At 40.3% G+C, this 21,463-nt stretch overlaps 1 protein-coding gene across 1 annotated transcript in view; it reads left to right on the top strand.

Moving 5' to 3' along the window:
* Positions 1 to 1,744: 1,744 nt before the first annotated feature.
* Positions 1,745 to 21,463, top strand: part of LOC132285520 (ADP-ribosylation factor GTPase-activating protein AGD3-like) — a 98,274-nt gene continuing 78,555 nt past the window's right edge. The window contains exon 1 of the mRNA XM_059787708.1: positions 1,745 to 2,405. Within this exon, the coding sequence (XP_059643691.1) occupies positions 2,304 to 2,405 (102 nt within the window). The 5' untranslated portion in view covers positions 1,745 to 2,303. The remainder of the gene's footprint in view (positions 2,406 to 21,463) is intronic.

Here is a 21,463-nt window from a genome sequence, read left to right as displayed (position 1 = left end):
GGCCTCACACATGTTGATTGAGACAATTTGCACTTGTTGAGTCACCTTTACTAATTGAATGTCTTTTACACACACAACATTGTTGCAACACATTCATTTCCCTCATTAGTCACTTGATTATGGTTTGGAATAGTATTGTTTGGTGGTGATCTCCACACCCCAAGACCTTTCCTTCTTACTTACTCTTTATCTTATTGCATTGCTTTATTATAGTTTAGCTCATTTAGTATAATCAACCAACCCAACTCTCTTTTGCAATCATTTGGTACGCTAGAGTCGAAGTTGAAATTCCAACACGTATAATCCCTTGGGACGATCCCTACTCACTCTTGCTACGTTAGTAGTGGTGTTGGTAGTGGTTTTTATAAATTTAAATTTGACATAAAAGGCTTTTCTTGAACCACACATTCTTTACATTCAGTTTGGCGTATTGGAACGGCCGTCGTCAACTGCATCAAGGCCTTAGGCTATTTCGGACGACCAAAATAAAAGCTTAATTCATTTCGGCCGACCGAAGTAAAAATGTAAAACAGGTTCAGGTTTTTTTCGGATGACTGAAACAAATTGGTGATTCATTTCGGTCAACCGACTTAGCACAGATTCAAATTTAAAGAGCTATATTACTTCAAACTGTGTGTCCAACAGCTAGAATACATATCAGATTCATCTAAAACTTTATATAATGAGTTATTGTCTTCATAAAAGGTGATTGCAATATTTGAGAAATATATTCTTGCAATCAAAGAGCCTTTGTCCTACCATTCATACACTTCATATCATCAATGGAGTATTGATCTTCAATCTATTCATACAAACTCTAGAGTGCTGAAATTTGTACTGCAAATCTATGAGAGATTATCTTGTACTGTATTTTTCTTCTTTAAACTTTGTAAGGGCTGGTGTGGCTCCAAGGAAGACTAGGAAAATGTGTTTCTCTTAGTAAATTGAAGCAAGGAAGTGCTTCTTGTTAAAGGTTTGCTCTCTACTCGTAAGGAGGAGCCATAGTGGATTGGAAAGTCTCAAGAAGAGTCTTGAGCCGAGGAGTAGGAGTTTCCGAACCTCGCTAAAATCGCTGAGTGCATGTTTGCAATCTCTTTCTTTTTATCTCTTATATTTATTGCTTAAAGTTCAACATGTATGATCACTAGATAAAATGATATTTCAGTTGCTTAAAACTCTGTTTGTTTCATTGAACAATTGTTGAGAAAATTAGCTTAATACTTGCATTCTAATTGAAATCGAAAATTGATCATTAATAGCCAAGACTCTATTCAACCCTCCTCCTAGAGTCATTACTTGGGCAACATTTCATTTTATAATCTGGTTGTTTAAATATTAATTATTTTGACATCCCTTTATTTTTGAGTGTGGACTTGATCATCCCATATCTCTGAAATTATGGGTATCATGTATAGGTTTACTGGGGCAATACTTATACACTTACCCCACATACTCAGCTATATATACCCCCTTGTAATGTTGTATTAAATATGTCATATTTTTTTTTTTTTTCAAAATTTATTAAATATGTCATATTTTTTTTTCCAAAATTTATTAAGTATATCATATATATATATATATTTTCAAAATTTATTAAATATGTCATTTTTTTTTTTTGGTTTTTTTTTTTTTCAAAATTTATTAAGTATGTCATATGAATACAATACAATACAATACATTCTGTCCCTATACTTCTAACACAAAGGCCGTACCAAATTAGCGTTTTGGATGTGAAAAAAAAAAAAATTTAGTACAAATTTTAAACTAAAATTCATCCCATCCTAATGCCAATGCATCAATCCGGCCTTCTAAACATAACATTCGTACATACAAAATCCAACACTTTGATCCTTGATACACAGAGTCTAAATGACAAGGTTTGGCAAGAACCGGAAGGTGGCGGTTAAAATCAGTGGATATTTAAAAATTGTAGTCAGACACATTTAGAGAGAGGAAGAGGGAAAAAGAGCGTGTTTTTTTATTTTTATTTTTTTATTTATTAGTGACAGCCATGAAAAATCGCAAGAAGAGGTCCCCTTTGTTCCAGCAACCAATGCCGCCTCCAATTCCGCTTAATTATAAAGCCATAAAATCCTTCTCTCTCTCTTGCTCTCTTTCTCTCTCTCTCCACGCCGTGCATGGTTTCAATCTGAAATTCTGATTACGTCAATCATATATATATATTTGATATGTGATTCACTGAATCAGAACCGTGTTCTCCACATTTTTGACGCTCTTCCAGGGTTTATTTTTGTTCGATATTGTGTTTATTACATGAGTAAGTTACTGAATTCACAAGAAAGATGAGATTTGGTTCAAATGAATGTGGTTTTAGTGAGGATCAAATGCAGGAAGGAACGATGCAATTCCCCAAACTTGATGATTCGCCCATGTTTCGGCAACAGGTATTATTATTATTATTTATTTTTAATTTCTTTTGATTTGCAAAATATTACTGATTCTTGTAATTTTCAATGTATTGCATTAGATCATAAACTTATATGTATATGCGTGTGGAAGGTAGATTGTTATTGAGATCCAGAATTTAGACGTACACTATCACCCTGTGGCAGTTACTTAAATTGGTTTATTTTATTTTATTTTTGCATAAACTGACAACCAGTAGTTTATTTGTTCTTATGTGGTGTGCTATCAATACCTAGTGGATGAGTAGGTGTTGTCTCTTTATATTGTAATTATAGTTGTTATGTTAATCAAGTCCCCTATTGTCAAATTTTGCAACAAAATTTGACAGGAATCTTCCTTGGTGTGCAAGTGCCACATTTTATATCATATTTATAGTTTAATGCATTTGTGATAATAACTAAATATTATTAGCTGGTCCGTTTGCCAATCTTTTATTTAATTTGTTCAATGTTGCTGATCATACTTCGATGTTTGTTTATGCATTCTTACCGATTGTATAAAATGGTGCAGTAATAACTACCAAGCTATTTAACTCGGCTCCCATCCCACTTTAATTCCCTTTTACACGGAGGGGGTGGGGGATTCAAGGGTCATAAACCTTAAACCCAGTAATGGACTCAGAAATTTACACTACGGGACTGAGAGAGAGAGAGAGAGATAATAGGCTGATTCATAGTAAAGGAGTGAAAGATTTTGATGGGGGAAAAGTTTATAGGGACTACGTTATAATTATGGTAAAACATGTATACAAAGTTTAAATAAATAAAACATTGAATTGGGCAACTGCCTTAACAAATAAATAAAACATTGAATTGGGCAACTGCCACTGGGCTTCATGTGGCCCCGTCTCTATTTAGTCCAATGGACTCAGAAATTTACACTACGGGACTGAGAGAGAGAGATAATAGGCCGATTCACAGTAAAGGAGTGAGAGATTTTGGTGGGGGAAAAGTTTATAGGGACTACGTTATAATTATGGTAAAACATGTATACAAAGTTTAAATAAATAAAACATTGAATTGGGCAACTGCCTTAACAAATAAATAAAACATTGAATTGGGCAACTGCCTTAACAAATAAATAAAACATTGAATTGAGCAACTGCCACTGGGCTTCATGTGGCCCCGTCTATATTTAGTCCATACTTCACTGAAGTTTGCATAAATTTCTAATTGCTTTTTAGCATCCTAAATTTCTTTTGGCTTGCTTTTTTGAATTTATATGTCATGTTTCAATACAATTACCAAGATTACTTGGCATTCTGCTTAAATTGCTCTTTTGTAATTGTTTGTACATAGCTGCTGATTATCCTCTACGAGAAAACTGGCAATATTGAGGAATGCTTACAACTAGGTTGACCAGACTTTAACCCAATAATCAAGATTTATACCTTAGGGCTGTTCTTTAATGGCTTCTTCACCCCAAAATCTTCACTTATATGACCTTAAGGACTCCACAAGCAATGGAAGAGTCGGCTCCAAAGAATAGGTGAAATACTTAGAGAGAGAATATAAGACTAGGGTATGTAGACAACTTTTATTAAAACAATAATGCATAACCCATATATATAAAGGTAGAGGGGAGTGGGCCGTGTCAGAGTCCGGATTTTTTTCTAGTGGGGGCAACTTTTAATAGTACTATAATAAAAAATTCGAATCAAAATAATAAATGTAAAACTTAAGCATAATATATATATATATATATATAATTATCCTCAACAAGTTTTCATGAACGGAAATTGTTGAATTGATGGTAGTTTCATTGTCAATGCTATTAAATATGTCTCTCTCAATATACACAAACATCATTGACGAGAAAAAAATCCACCCAACGTTGACCAGCGACGACTAACCAAGATAGCTATGTAGTCCGTTTCAACTCCTAACTTCCAGGGAATAGAGATGATGATAACTTATATTCAAAATGGCGATTCAATCAATTAGTTGGGAAGGATGAGGTTGGTCGGTGAATAAAGGTTAACCTAATCTACACAAACGACATTTGATCAATCGACTTGACTCCCAATGCAATAATAAATAGAGTGGAGGGCCATTAAATGAGGTATAAGAAAAGTCTTGAGTATTTAATACAACTGTATATTACTCCTCTCTAGGTATGTAACAAGTTGGATCCGCAGAGTTGGGCCTCGGTGTACAAATTCTATCATGTGATGCAGGTTATGAAAGAAAAAGGTCCCGCCGCCATAGATGACTTGGTGCAGACCACCAGCTTGCCGTTCAGTTATGCTATTATGAAATGCCCACTGCTAAAGCAAGTTCAAGATGCCCTTGATAGAAAGTTTCGATGGGACCAAACCACCTGGAGACCTTCCAAGCTCTTATGCATCTACACTCTATGCCGGATGAAATCATGTGCCGAGCCTTTTTCACAACCCTCAAAGGATCAGTGCGAGTATAATTCAATAAGCTGAAATCCGGAACCATCGAGATCTTTGAAGAATCGAGTAAGTAGTTTGTAGGCCATTTCATCGGAGACCAGAGGCATAGGAGGCCAACTACCTATTTGCTCACTATGAAGTAATAGAAGGGAGAGTCACTACGAGATTACATTAGTTGATTCAATACAGAGATGCTACAGGTGGGTGGACGAGAAGGTGGCCTTGACCTCCTTTATGGGTCGACTACATACTTCGAGATTCCTCTTCTCTTTAGCCAAGGAGCCCCCTGCTAACATGGTCGAGTTGTTGGTCCGAGCTCGAAAGCACATGAACGCTGAAGATGCAATGAGTGCGGGAAAAGAGGGAAACGACAAGAAGCCAGACAAGAAGAGGCCTGCCGAAATCAAGTGTAAGAAGTCCTTAGTAAATTAGAATGAAAAGACATCTCGTTACTGGAGTGTAGAGAGCTATGCTAACTAACACTCCTTTAAACATGTCGATATATCAAACTTTCCTATAGATCCAGGACAATCCATCCCTGAAGTGGCCGCCGAAGTTGAAGTCAGATCCAGCAAGGAGGCCTCGTGATAGGTACTGTAAGTTCTAGGGACCATGGGCACACCATAGAAGACTGCATAGATCTCAAGGATCAAATTGAGAGTCTGATCTGAAGGGGTCACCTGCGAAGGTTAACTGCGGGGAATGATAGAGACGGTACTAATCCCCCGAGGGGAGGCCGAGACAACTGTCCCCCCGAATAACAACCAATGGGGGAGATTAAGGTCATATCCAGAGGATATGCAAAAGGCGGTGAGTCGAGCTTGGCCCACAGGGCTCACTCGAGGAGAGCGGGAAGCGTATTTGAGGTATACGAAATCGGAGCAGAGACTCCACCCCCGAAGTTGCCCCGTCTGGAAGGGCCTGCCATCACATTCTCTGATGAAGACGCTAAGGGGGTGCAACAACCCCATGAGGACCCCCTAGTTGTCACCATGATGATTGCTAACTACAACATCCGACAAATCCTGATTGATAATGGAAGTTCAGCTCACATCATTTTCTTTGATGCGTTCGACAAGATGAAGATTGGTAAGGAGAAGCTTAGGCCCACTGGATCACCACTGGTGGGATTCTCAAGGTCTATCCCCTAGGAGAAGTTACTCTTTCAGTAGCCGTAGGAACCAACCCAAGATAGGTTACTGTTACGGTGGATTTCCTGGTGGTGGATTGCCTCTCTGCATATAACATCATCCTAGGGAGGACAACTTTGAACTTGATGAAGGCCATTACCTCGACTTATCATCTGTTAATGTGATTCCCCTTAGAGCATGGTGTAGGCGAGTGGAGAGGAGACCAAACCATGGCCAGGGAATACTACGTTGCATCCCTTAAAGAAAGGAAGAACTAACAGATTGATTGTTCAGGAAATGGATGAAAGGGAGCGAGATCGAGCCATGCCAATTGAGGGCACGGTGGAAATTAGCCTAAATGACAATGATGTGGCAAAAAAAGTGAGTGTAGGGTCTTTGCTCCTCTCAGACTTTAGGAATGATCTTATTCAGTTCCTCAGACATAATCAAGATGTGTTCGCATGGTCATATGAGGACATGCCAGGCATTTATCCAGCCACAATGGGGCATTAGCTGAATGTAGATCCCACCTTCAAGCCTATCAGACAGAAGTGAAGAACCTTTTCCCTGGAAAGGAACTAGAAGAGATCGACAAACTTTTGAAAGCTGACTTTATCCAAGAGGTGCATTACTCAGACTAGTTGGCTAACGTTGCCATAGTAAAAAAGGTGAATGAAAAATGGAGGCTATGTGTGGACTTTACCGATCTGAACAAGGCATGCCCCAAAGACAGTTTCCGTCTGCCAAGGATCGATATGTTAGTAAAGGGAATGGCTGGCCATGAGTTGCTCAGTCTTATAGATGTATACTCAGGGTATCACCAAATCCCCATGCATCCACTAGACAGAGGAAGACATTGGATGAGAGAAAATCCATCCAACGTTGACCAGTGACGACTAACCAAGATAGCTTTGTGGTCTGTTTCAACTCCTAACTTCTAGGGAATAAAGGTGATGATAGCTTATATTCAAAATGGCGATTCAACAAATTAGTTGGGAAGGATGAGGCTGGTCAACAAATAAATATTAACCTAATCTACACAAATGATAATCGACTTAAATCCTGAGCCAACAATAAATAGAGTGGAGGGCCTTTTTCAGCAATCTGCTGAGAGCCTCTATCACAAAAAGGAAAAGGAAAGGGGAAAGCGGATCCCCTTGTCTTAAACCCCTCAAGCTAGAGAAAACCCCCGTTGGAGTACCGTTCACAAGGATAGAGAAGCGAGCACTAGAGATACAAAAAAGAATCCATCTCCTCCACCGACTGCAGAACCCCATCCTCTCCATCAAGTAAATGAGAAAGCTCTAACTTACATGGTCGTACGCCTTCTCAATGTCCAGCTTGCATAAAACACCCAGAACCCCACTGCTTAACCCGGAGTCCACACATTCACTGGCAATAAGAACTGAATCCAAAATCTGACGACCTCCCACAAAAGCATTCTAAGAGTCCGAGATGACGCCATCCAGAACCTTCCTCAACCTCGAGACCAAGACTTTGGCAATTAACTTGTAAAAACATCCCACCAAGCAAATATGACGAAAATCCTTAACATCAAACGCTTTTCCCTTTTTCGGAATGAGGGCAATGAAAGTGGCATTCAAACTCTTCTCAAAAGAGCCATGAGCATGGAAAGTATGAAAATAACCCATCACATCCTCTTTGACCACCTCCCAGCACTCCAAAAGGAAACGCATTGAAAACCCATTAGGACTTGGGGCTTTATCCCCGTTATAGCTTTTCAAAGCAGACAAAACTTCCTCTTCAGAGAAAGGCACCTCCAGAATGGAACACTCCTCACTCGAAATAGAGTCAAAATGAAGCCTAGCTAGCAAGGTTCTCCAACCATCCGGTTCAGTAAACAACATAGAAAATAAATCAATAAAACCCTTACAAATCTCCTCCTCCTTACAAAAAACCTCCCTATCCACCCGAATCCTCCCAATATGGTTGGCCCTTCTATGAGCGTTGACAAGTCTGAAAAAATTTAATATTTTTGTCACCTTCCTTGAGCCACAAAGCTTTAGACTTTTGCCTCCATGAGATTTCTTCCAAGACAGCAATCTCCGCAAACTCTGCCTGACACTCCACTCTCCTAATTTTAAAGGAGTCTGCCAAAGTGCCCTGACCCTCCAAACAATCTTTATCAGCAATCTCAGCAAAAACCAGATTCTTCCTCCACACAAGATTACCGAAAACCTCTTTGTTCCAAACCTTAAGATCATTCTTCAAGAACCGCAGCTTACCTGCGAGAGAGTGACTAGGGTTGCCTGCCACACAATACCCCATCCACCAATTATGAACTTGCTCCAGAAACCCCTCAGCTCGAAGCTACATGTTCTCAAATTGAAAAGGGGATCTTCTATTATGCAGCCCACCACAATCCAACATCAACGGAACATGGTCAGATAAAGGGCGAGCTAAAGTGGCCTGAATAACATCCGAAAAGTGCTCTTCCCAATCGCTCGACACAAGGAATCTATCAAGTCGAGAGAGGGTAGGAGGAGAACGACCACTGGACCAAGTGAAAGGCCCACCCACCAAAGGCAAATCAATCAATCTAAAAATGTCAATGAACTCCGCAAAAGATTCCATATTGATCGTCCACCTACCTCCCGTCGATCGCTCAAAAGGAGAACAAACAACATTGAAATCCCCACCAATACACCAAGGCAGCGACCAACCCCTATGAGCCTCTCCCAACTCCTCCCAAAGCAAATGACGCTCGCTGTCCTCAGTAGGACCATAAATGCCAGAGAACACCTAACGGAAATCATCCTCCACCATAGAGAAAATGCAGGAAGTAGAGAAAAGCCCAACTTGAGAGTCCAACATAGAGACCCACCGGTTATCTCACATCACAAGAACACCCCCGGCAGAGCTAATAGCATCCAAAGCAAACGCCAAACCACTCCACAAATCCACCCCCCCCCCCCCCCCCCCCGCGCGCAACACACACACACACAAAATACGCACAATCACATCCGTTATCGTTGCAATCTTTGTTTCTTGCAAACACACAACATGCCCCCCCCCCCCCCTCTTGCGAATAGCTGACTTCACCACTTTTCTTCTAACCGGGTCATTGAGACCCCGGACATTCCATGATAAAATTTGTAGCTTCATAGAGACACAATAGAATTAACAGTCTCTCCCCTCCTTTGTCCACCCCTCTCCCTAGAACCCTTGCTCCTTCTTTCATAAGTGATAAGTGCCGTTGGGCTCAACCCTCCCCTCTCCTCCACCCCCACTGGAAAACTTCCTCTCCTCCCCCTACAACCCATTCTTTCCATTTGCTGAGAATTCAGAACCTCAAGAAACAAATTTGTCGCTTCCTCCATTCTGCCTTCAAAAGAGACTCCCAACAAAGAGCCAATCTCAACACCCTTCTCCTTTATCCAATCCTCCTCCACATCAACCTTCCCTGCATCAAAAACATTCCCAGCAACAAAATCCTCTTCCGGTCTAACAACAGCCAAAGGAGCAAAAACATCAAAATCCATCTCACTGCCATTCCACTGAATCAACCCCAAATCCTCATTAACAGAAGAAATCGACCCACCATCAACATCACCAAAAACCGACGAGGGAGGTGAGCAGGAAACCTGTGAGGTCCCACAATCCTCTGCAGACAAAGGCCCAGTCGACCCACTCTGAAAGCCATTCAAGGCTAAATGATTCCGCAACTCACTTAACAACACAGTCGCAGAAGCATCATCCAGCCGAATTTTCACATCACGTCCCACACAAACTGTGACACTCTCTCCCTTCCAAACCACAGGCCGAGAAGATCCTAACCCCTCCACCTGAAAACCCTCAAGCAACTCCTTCTACCCAATTTCCAATCCATTCTCCAAAGCCGATGAAACAGAGGACACCGGCCTCATCAAACTCTCCGAGCAAGTCCTCGACAATCCAGAAGACGAAGACGGGGTAGAAGAAGAAGGAACAAAAGGCGAAGTGCTTTTCACAGAGTCCAACTTACATGGGACATAATCTGAATGAGGGATCCATTTTTGTTTCTCCTTACGAGTCCACTTTCTTCGGAAGGCAGGGAGAAGGATATTTTTCTTTGATCTCAGTCGGTGCCCTTGAGAATGCTTCATTGCTTGCCGTCCATCCTCTTGAGAAACCTGCGACGGACCATCATCCGAAGAGAGTGGATCAAAACGGTTAGCCACAATCAGTCCAGAACAAACCGGCCCAAGGTCAACAGGCACAGAATTTGGCCCAGTCAAAAATTTGCAGCCCCCAACATCTGAATGATCTTTTGAGTAACAATTAACCTCAACATGGGCCTCCTTTCCTTTAAAAGGCCCACACAACGATGATCCAAGCTTTTTAGAACAAGAAGGCCCAAAAACCGGCCCACAAGGAACCTGAGCCTGCTCAGCCAAATCACCAATCACTGGCCAATAGCAAGCCCACCAACACATAATTATATTCTTGTAGTGCAAGAATACTTGTAAAGCAAGTCTTTGCTATTCATTATTTACAAGTATTTTCTAATTAACCTATAAATAGAGGTGGGTGTCGTTGTAAACAAAATTAAGAGAGAATATAATAAAAGTGATGTAGTCCTTAGGGCTTTGTGTGTCTATCCTTGTATTCTTCATGTTTAATTTCTCTCTTTAACTTTTATATCTTTCAATATGGTATCAGAGTAGGTCTATCATACCCTACTCAATACTCTACTCGTCTTAGATTTTCGGATCAATTAGTCTCGGATCTCCAGATCAACTCGTCTTGGATCTCCAGATCAACTTTTCTCGGATCTACTCATTCCAGACTCTCGACAACTTCGTATTTAGTTTCAAGTTGGACACTTGTGTGTACCAACTTGAGGGGGAGTGTTAAAGTTACTATACTTGAGTAACAATTTTTCCTAATTGGACTTATTGATTGTTGCCATATTTATGTTTGACTTTCTTTAAAGTCTTTCCTTCATAATTATATTCTTGTAGTGCAAGTGTACTTGTAAAGCAAGTCTTTGCTATTCTTTGTTTACAAGTCTTTTCTAATTTACCCATAAATGGAGGTGGGTCGTTGTAAACAAAATTAAGAGAGAATATAATAAAAGTGATGTAGCCCTTTTGGCTTTGTGTGTCTATATCCTTGTGTTCTTCATATTTAATTTCTCTCTTCAACTTTTATGTCCTTCAACAGTCACGATGGTCAAAAAATTGTGATGGGCTACATGGCATGGAGCTCGAGTAGTCATAGTGGAGCCTTGGAGGTTTGACTGATCGAAGGTAAGTATGGACAATTGAAGTTTTGCAGGAGGATTGTCAAGATTGAAGATGCAATGAATTGTTCTGATCAATGCCCTGGAAAGCGATAATTGGCTGGATGGAATTTGAGCCAAGGTGGAGATTGTTGGGAATTTTGTCTCAAATTCCTATTCTAATTAGGTTTTTATTTTAGAGTTGTATTTTATTAGGTAATTTATTGTTTGGAAAGTCTTGAACTCTAAGGAATTGTAATCCTTGTCCAACAAGGAATTGAGTTTGGAACTTTATAAATAGGCACCTAGGTTATGGGTTGAAACATATGAGATTGAGAGAGATTTAGTGTCTGTTGACTTTAAGATATAATCAAATAAAGAGTAAGTGATATAGAAGAAGAAGAAAAAGAGAAGAAAGCGGATGAGAGAAAAAGAGAGAGATGGGGAAAGAGAGAAAGAATGAAAGAATACTTTCATCCTTCCACTACATTCTATTTATAATAACAAGTTTCGGAAATTACCCACAACATAATATAAGTAATAACAAATAAGCCCTTGACAACACTCCCCCTCAAGCTGGTGCAAAGGTATCTATCATGCCCAGCTTGACTAACATATTTTGCAAGCAAGTCTTGCTCACACCCTTAGTCAAAACATCAGCAACCGAATCATATGTATTGACGTATGGAGTACAAATCAGCCCAAGACAAAGCTTTCCCTTGATAAAGTGTCGATCGACTTCAATGTGCTTTGTCCTGTCATGTTGAACTGGATTGTGGGCAATGCTAATAGCAGCCTTGTTGTCACAATACAACTTCATTGACTCGTGAATGGGATAACCCAACTCACCCAACATTGTACGTAGCTATAACAACTCACAAACTTTATGTGCCATGGATCTGAACTTAACCTTTGCACTAGATCTAGCTACTACTGACTGTTTCTTGCTTCGCCATGAAACAAAATTACCTCCAACAAATGTGCAATATCCTGAAGTAGATCGTCGATCTTTCACAGACCTTGCCCAATCAGCATCAGTATAGGCTTCAACACGCAAGTGGCCATGATTGCCAAACAATTCCCCCTTACCAGGTGAACCCTTGAGGTAGCGAAGAACATGATGAGCTGCCTCAAGATGAGGTGTACGTGGAGCATGCATAAACTGACTAATCACACTAACAACGTAGGCAATATCCGGGCGCGCGTGAGAGATAATTAAATCAGTCTCCCAACCAATTGCTGAAATCTTCCCACATCATCTAATGGGTCTCCATCTACATCATTAAGCCTATGGTTCTGCTCAATGGGAATATCAATAGATCTAGCTCTAAGCCTGCTTGTTTCAGCCAACAAATCTAACACATACTTCCGTTGAGAAATGAGCACCCCTTTCTTCGATCTGCACACCTCGATGCCAAGAAAGTATCTTAATGATTCGAGGTCTTTAACCTTAAACTCTGTCCCCAAGAATGACTTCATTCAACAAATCTCTTTTGGATCATTTCCAGTGATAACAATATCATCAACATATACAGTATGGTGAGTGGTGCAACCCTGGTGCTTCTTGACGAAGAAAGTATGATCTGCCTGACTTTGTGTGTATCCTACTTTTTTCACAGTAGTGCTGAACCTCTCAAATCAAGCACGTGGCGACTGCTTTAACCCATACAAGGCTTTATTTAGCTTGCACACTAAATTCTGACCATTGGCAAGCTTAAACCTTGGTGGCATAGTCACATACACCTCTTCCTCTAAGTCACCATGAAGGAAAGCATTCTTTACATCCAAAGAAAGAAGAACACGTATAGAGTTCATCTTGGCAACTGTAGCAAATGTTTCCAGATAATTAATTCCATAGGTCTGAGTGAAGCCCTTTGCAACTAACAGTGCTTTGTATCTCTCAATTATTCCGTCCGCATGATACTTTATTGCATAGTTGTTAAAAGCGCCGAAGGTGTGTGCCTGAGGCGCAAGGCGCCTACAGGTTCTGTGAGTTGTAGGTTCAAGCCATGCGCCTGTAAGGTCCTAAGGCGGGGCCCTTTACACAGTCGCGTGCCTTTAGCTAAGAGGCATAAGGCTTCAGGCGTATCAAAGGCGCGCCTTATTGAACCTTGTCCTTTTATATGTTATTTCTGATTTGTTTATTATTTGTTATTGCTTTATTATTACTGTTTTAGAATAAAATAATAAAATAAAGGAAAAGCAAAAGGAAATAAAAGGAAAAGCAAAGAGAAAGACAGAGGCGACTTGAGGCTAGGGCTTGCGATTTGAAGCTTGCAATTCGAATTTGCCGACTGCTCTCTCACGAATCCAGGTAAATTCTTCTTTTCTCCTTCTTCTCTCTTCTTGTTCTTGTTCTTGTTCTTGTTCTTGTTCTTGTTCTTCTTCTTCTCTCTTCTAGAGGTGGAAACGGAGGAATGTTGTGCTAGTAGATGTCGGAGAGGATCAAGTTCAGCCCCGGGCGAAGAACTAGGTGGCCCTGAGGAGGCATAACCAGTTGAAGCAATCTCACGCTCTGCAGTATGTGCCGTAGATAACCCCCTAAATGGATAGGCCTTGGCCTAGCATTCGCATTAGCAGGAGCTGGAGTAGGGCGACCGTGTAGATTCCAGCATGTTTCCCTAGTGTGGCGCGTACACCCACAGTGATCACACTTCAAGTTGCTTTTGTCGTCCTATTTCCCTCCTTTTGGAGGATTGGGCTTGTTCCATTTTTGTGTGGCTAGAGCAGACCTCTCAGACAATGGTACTTCTAGCTTAGGCTTAGTGTATACAGTTGCAGGCATAGCCTTCATTCTACTCTCCTCGGCTTGGATATATGAAAACACATCTCTAACAGAAGTAGGGATTGGATACCTACCTAACACTTGTACCCTATATGCTTGTATCTTAGATGCAGACCACCCAAGAACTCATAGACTCTATTCCTTTCTACCATAGCATGAAATGCTTTAACATTAGCTGCATACACAAGTATGTAGTCTTGGTAGTGATCTATCTCTTCCCATTTACCACGTAAAGTGTGGTAATATGTAGCAAGAGTTTGGTCTACCTGCTTGAATCTTGAAATCTATTGTTGGAGTTCATACAGTTTTGCAAAATTAACAACCGAGGAATATGTCTCCTCCACAGCCATCCATTGCTCTTTAGTTGTTTTCACAAACAGAAACCCTTTGCTGATCTGTGGTTGCATTGACTGCAATAACCACATCATAGACTCATAACTAGTGCATTATTTGCACTCCACTCTTTGAATTCAGGATCGCTCATGGAGGGATACGTGATAGTCCCTTTGATATGGTCAATCATCCTACGACCAGTGATATGCATACGAGTAGATTGAGCCAACTCTATATAGTTCATCTCATCCAGCCTAATAGTCGTAATACAAAGGCCTGGATGGTGATCACTACTACCTCTCAATACTGGAGTCAGATTAGGAGAGGACCCAGCTTCGTTTGAAGTCACCTCTGAGCCAAACATTTTATCAAACAGTTTCTGGGTATATAATCCTCAAAAACAAAAACAACAATAAAATACGTAGAGAACCACCTCTCTAACACACAAACTTCAACTAGAAAGATTACCGTCTTCTGAGATGCATAAAAAAGCGACCACACAGTCACCACACAAACCCTAGAAAGTAACAAAGTAGACCATACCAGAATCGCGAACAACGAAGAAAAAGCCGTTGTTGCAGAACCTCGTGAACACAAAAAAACACCGATCAAGACTGCAATACATAAAAAAACAGGTCCAATTTTATTTTATTTTTTATTATTATTTTTTTTTCCGAGGCCTCGCCCTGAACCTGGAGCATGGGCGCGCAGCCCCTGCGAGCCCCAGCCAACTCACCGTGGAGTTGGATCCTCGGTACGTGTGGATGTGATTAACGCTACTTCCTTGCAAACAAATCCTATCTTGGAATCTCTTCAAAATTCACACCCACTAGGCTTTACACAAACTTGCCCTAGGGTTTCAACTACACACCTAGAGATTTACAAACCACGCTCTGATACCATGTTGACTTTAAGATATAATCAAATCAAGAGTGAGTGATAAAAGAAAAAGAAGAATAAAAAGAGTAGAAAGCGGATGAGAGAAAAAGAGAGAGAGATGGGGAAAGAGAGAAAGAATGAAAGAATGCTTTCTTCCTTCCACCACATTCTATTTATAATAACAAGTTTTAGAAATTTTACATAAGCCACAACATTATATAAGTAATAACAAATAAGCCCCTAACAACAGTCTCATGAGGGAGTTGATGGGTAGAGGGAGTTGATGGGTTGGGAGAGTAGGAAAAACACTGGCGGCACTGGTAGCGAGGAGATGGGCTCATGGAGTGGTACATGATGAAAAGGCATGCATGCGGTGTTGGTATTTTACTATTGTAATATCTTTACGAAATATAGTGTAATTTCTTCTCATCCGTGGATGTAGGCTGGTTTTGGCCGAACCACATTATATCTTATGTTTGTATGTGATTGTTTTGTGGATTTCATTAGTCTTTGTGTTTGCACGCTTCCATTGCCACAACAATATTATTCATCCATTGATTTTCTATGCAATTACATTGTCGAGTCTTTCACAATATTCATAGCAGAAAAATGATCACTATCATGGTGCTGCTAGCAAAATCAATGCCTCCTCTCTGTATGTGTGAAAGTGAGAAAAGAGGAGTTAGCTTCTCAAAAAGGTCTTTGCAATCTTAGAATTTTGTGGGCTCACTTACACTCTCTCTCTCTGTGTGTGTGTGTGTGTATATATATATATATATATATATATATATATATATATATATATTAATGTTAGCATATATGATATCGCAATTTATGGAATAACTTACCATAATAGCAGAGATTTGACTATGCTATAGAATATGCCATAGAATATTCTTTAGAATAGGTTGTGATTTGATTTAGTTTCCTTTCTTGCAATATGATCATGTGCTTTTTTTATCTATAAATTCTAGAGTTGTGAATGAGTAATTCATCTCATTCAAGTCTTTACGTATTTATCTCATTTCTCTTCTTTTTATATTTCTACTTGGTATCAGAGCCAACACCTTTCCACACCTTTCAGCAGCCTTGCTATTTATGTGACAGCCACCTTGGGCTATTTGTGACATCGTGTGACGTTGCCTACACATGTTTTTCTGTGTTGCTGTTTTGTGATCGAAAACAGGTATTTTTAAGTTTTACAATTTCTTTTTTACTCTTCTAGGGTTGGGTAAATTGGGATAGTTGGTCTTTAACACCTAGAAGGGCTTGGGTAAAAAAAAAATAAAATAGTCTACAAAGAGGTTCCGGATATTAAGAAGGAGGTTGTCTGGCTATATGTAAGCGGGCAGCGCTCCTTTAAAAAGGTATGTATTAAGATTTTTCGGGAATGTTCTGAGGAGACAATGTTATTGTTTATGGTCTGAGGAGACCCTTTGATTTATTAACAGATTTTGCGGTGTTTTTTTGGAGTTTTTTTATTGTCGTGTGACAGATTATGGCAGATTTAGGATCCTCGACTATTAATTCTCTTGGCTCACGTTCTGTGGGTGGTGGTGCCATTTTTCCCACCTAACTAATCAGAAAATCTAAGACTTCAAATCACCACAGTGAAGTTGGATGGTTCCAACTATTTGATTTGGGCACAGTTTGCCAAGATGTTCATTGGTGGCAAAGGCAAGATTTGCTATATTACTAGTTCTGAGAAAGAGCCAGTTGAGTCAGAGAAGGCATATCCACAGTGGTTTGCAGATAACGCTATGGTTATGTCTTGGCTAGTTAATTTGATGCAACTAACATAGCTGTTGGCTAAATGTTTATGAAGGCTGCCAAGCAGATTTGGGATTCAGTTCAATGGACTTATTCTCAGAGGCAAAATAATGCACGAATTTTCCAGTTGGGGCGAGATATCACCAAGATTTCTCAGGGTGACTTGACAGTTTCAGGTTACATTGCCAAGCTTCGTGCTATTTGGGAGGAGATGTCATATTATGATTCCTTCCACTCTTGGAAGGATCTAGATGATGCAGTTTTATATGCAGGGATTGTGGAGAAGAATCAAGTGTTTAAGTTTCTTGCCGGGTTGAATGACGAGTTTGAGTATGCTCGTGTTCATTTATTGGGCTTATTTTCATTCCCTACTCTTGAAGATACATACTCTTATGTGTTGTCAGATGAGGGCCGTCGGACTCATCCATTAGGTGTTGCTTCTGTTGATCATTCTGCTATGGCAGTTCGGGTTCCTAACCTTTTAGGAACTGCACCATCTCAATCAGTTTAGAGCTCTACCACCGGTCCTTTTCTGAGACGACAACGCGGACGGTGTGACCATTGCGGAAAAATTAGTCACATCAAATCTCATTGTTATGCTCTACATGGATGCTCACCACAGTAGAAACAACAACCTCGATCCTCTGCACATTCTGTTATACAACCAGTCTCGTTGTCAACTCTTGACAACTCTGCCTCTACATCTTCTGCCACAATTACCTTGACTCAAGCTGATTTGGACAAGTTCAAGCAATTCTTCAACCAAATGGAGGCATCATCTCAGCCAACCTCCATTTATGCCCACTTAGGTACTATTGCGTCTGCACATAGTGTATCTACATCTTCGACACCATGGATCATTGATTTTGATGCTTCAGACAATATGATTGGTATGTCCTCACTCTTCCAATCTTATAGATTCTGCTCTAGCCATTGCAAGGTTCGCCTTGCGGATGGCTCTCCATCTTTCATTGCTAGGAAATGTCACATATCAGTTACTCCTTAATTAACTTTGTCAAATACACTGCATGTTCCAAAGTTGGCTACAAATCTTATTTCTGTTAGTAACGTTACCAAACAATTAAATTGTAGTGTAACGTTCTTTCCCTCTCATTGTATTTTTCAGGATCTGGTGTCGAAACATACGATTGGCAGTGGGCGTGAAGTGGACGGTTTATACCTGTTGGATGCTCCTTTGTCACCTCAAGAACATTCAACTTCATTTTCTAATATTGTTTCATCTAATAAAGTCAAGCTTATGCGTTGGCACATGCGTTTAGGACATATTTCTTTCAGTTATTTAAAACATTTATTTCCTTCCTTATTTTGTAACGTGGCAGTGCCAGATTTATCCTGTGTGACATGTCATATGGCTAAACATGTTCGTTCCAATTATCCTGCTAGTAGTAATAAATTTAACACCTTTTGATCATGTTCATTCAAATGTGTGGGGTCCTTGCCCAGTAACTTTTAGTCTTGGATTTCGATATTTCGTGTTGTTCATTGATGATCATAGTCGTGTTACATGGGTTTATCTTATGAAAACCAAAAATGAGGTATGCACCATTTTTAAAAATTTTATAACAAAGATTCAGACTCAATATGGTCGTACCATTAAAATTTTTAGATCTGACCAGGGTATGGAGTACACTTATGGGGAGGTACAACGGTTATGTACATAATTTCGGATTGGGCATCAGATGGCTAATGTTAAAACTCCTTAACAGAATGGTCGTTCTGAGAGAAAGAATCGCCACATCATTGACTTAGCCAGAGCAATCTGCATTGGCATGAATGTTCCCTAGTCATTTGGGGTGATGCAGTTCTTACAGCTGCTTACACCATTAATAGGACTCCTTTTAGGGTTCTTAACTTTGCAGCCCCACTCTCAATCTTACATCCCAATTCATCTCTTTTTTTTATTCCTTCGCGAGTCGGTGTGTGTGCTTTGTTCAGCAGTTGGGGCAGACTCGTACAAAGCTTGACCCCAAGGCTTTGAAGTGTGTTTTTGGGCTATTCTCACTCTCAAAAAGGTTATAGGTGTTACCATCTTCCCAGTCGTCGGCGGTTTATATCCATGGATGTTTCTTTCTTTGAGTATACACTATACTATAGTGGTTCAGTTGGTTCTCAAAGTGAATGGTTCCCATTGAATATAATGGACGATCACCTTTTTCTGTCTTCAACTCTTCTACCATTACCTTTTTCGTCTTCTATAATTCCTCCTTTTGATACCCCTCCAGTACGGGGAATTGTTCCTTTTTCACAGGTTTATAGTCGGAGACAACATGTACACGCTTTTACTCCCATGATCGACTGCCCTGTTCCTTAAGCACTAGCTCCGCCTTCTCAAGCTATTGTTTCGCTTGATGATCGCCCCATTGTTCTTCGAAAGGGTAAACGTTCTTATACATACCCTATTTCTAATTTTGTTTCTGATTATGCTCTCTCACCCTCCTATTGGAGTTTTCTTGTTTCTGTTGCCTTGGTTCCTCTTCCTTCTAGTGTTGCATATGCACTAGCACAACCTCAATGGCGTGATGCTATGAAAGAAGAACTACAAGCACTTGAGAAAAATCAGACTCGAGACATGGTTCAGCTTCCTATTGGACGAAAGGCTGTGGGTTGTCGTTGGGTGTTTACAGTTAAGCATAATCCAGATGGGTCAGTTGCTCGTTACAAGGCCCGGTTGGTTGCCAAGGGTTATGCTTAGACTTATGGCATAGATTATCATGGGACTTTTGCCCCTGTTGCCAAGATGAATACCATTCATGTATTATTTTCTGTTGCTGCGATTCGATCTTGGCCTCTATTTCAGTTATATGTCAAGCATGCCTTACTCAATGGTGATTGCAGGAGGAGGTGTGCATGGTTCCTCCTTCGGGCTTTCGTTCTCCTGCTCATTCTGGTATGGTATGTCGTCTTCGTCGTTCTTTGTATGGCCTCAAGCAGTCTCCTCGAGCTTGGTCTGATCGCTTTGGCACTGCCATGCTCAAGTTTGGTTTCTATCAAAGTGCAGCTGATCATACCTTGTTTTTATGTCATTCAGGCGGTAGGACAGTTGCTTTCATGCGTATATCGATGATATTGTTCTTACCGGCGATGATACTACAGAAATTGTTGAGGTTAAGAGCTATCTTGGCCGTCAGTTTGAGATTAAGGATCTTGGTCCCCTATGGTACTTCGGGCATTGAGGTGGCTCGCTCCAAGGCTGGCATTTTCATCTCTCAACGCAAGTATGTTCTTGACTTGCTTTCTGCTTCTGGTCAGCTTGGCGCTCATCTTGCTGATACTCTGATTGAGCAGAATCATCGGCTGGCTGATTCTGAGGGGGAGTTGTTGTCAGATGTTGGTCAGTATCAACGACTTGTGGGGAAGCTCATCTATTAATCCATGACTCGACCTGACATAGCTTATGCCGTGAGTGTCTTGAGTCAATAAATGCACTCTCCTCGTGCCCCTCACCTTGATGCAGCTATTCGGATCCTTCGCTACTTAAAAGGGTGTCCAAGCTGTGGTATTTTGTTTGCCAATCATGGTCACTTACGTGTTGAGGTTTGGACAGATGTTGATTATGCAGGATCAATTTTAGATAGGAGGTCAACTTCGGGTTATTATACCACTATTGGTGGTGACTTGGTTACTTGACGCAGTAAGAAGCAGTATGTTGTCTCTCGATCTAGTGCAGAGGCAGAGTATAGGGCTATGGCTCTTGGGGTATGTGAGTTGCTATGGCTAAAAACCTTGATGATGGACTTGTGCTTTCTTGTGTCACTTCCATTCTCACTCTACTACGACAACAAGTCTGCCACTAGCATAGCAGCAAATCCCGTCCAGCATGACAGGACTACTCATATAGAGGTGAATCGTCATTTCATTCGAGAGAAGATCATCTCTGGTCAAATTTGCACTCCATTTGTCACAAGCTCTTAGCAGCTTGCAGACATTCTTACAAAGGGCGTTAGCAAGATTGTGTTTGAGAATGCATTGTCCAAGTTGGGCGTTTCAGATATCCACACACCAACTTAAGGGGGAGTGTTAGCATATATGATACCACGATTTATGGAATCACTTACTATAATAGCAGAGATTTGACTATGTTATAGAATATGCCATAGAATATGCTTTAGGATAGGTTGTGATTTGATTTAGATTTGATTTAGTTTCCTTTCTTGTAATATGAGCATGTGCTCTTTTTATCTATAAATACTAGAGCTGTGAATGAGTAATTCATCTCATTCAAGCCTTTACGCAATTCTCTCATTTCTCTTCTTTTTATATTTCTACTATTAATGATGTGTAATACATTATTTCTCACAGGGATATGTATAAATATTTATAAATTAAAGCAATGGTCAGTTTAACTTTAGAAATTTTTTTTAGAATCTTGTGTTGTGGGGCCAGTGTAAGAAAAATGTTATTGCTATTTTCGAATTTTGAGTAGATTGTTGGGTCTCTTTGAAAATTTTGCAAAATATCACGGGGGCAATTATATAATTATCAAAAATCTTCCATAT

The sequence above is a fragment of the Cornus florida genome, unplaced genomic scaffold (assembly GCF_030987335.1).
Source record: "Cornus florida cultivar Cherokee Brave unplaced genomic scaffold, ASM3098733v1 CherokeeBrave_3.0.0_Hap2_Chr11, whole genome shotgun sequence".
Lineage (NCBI taxonomy): Eukaryota > Viridiplantae > Streptophyta > Magnoliopsida > Cornales > Cornaceae > Cornus > Cornus florida.
This window is presented reverse-complemented; position numbering and strand designations above follow the sequence as displayed.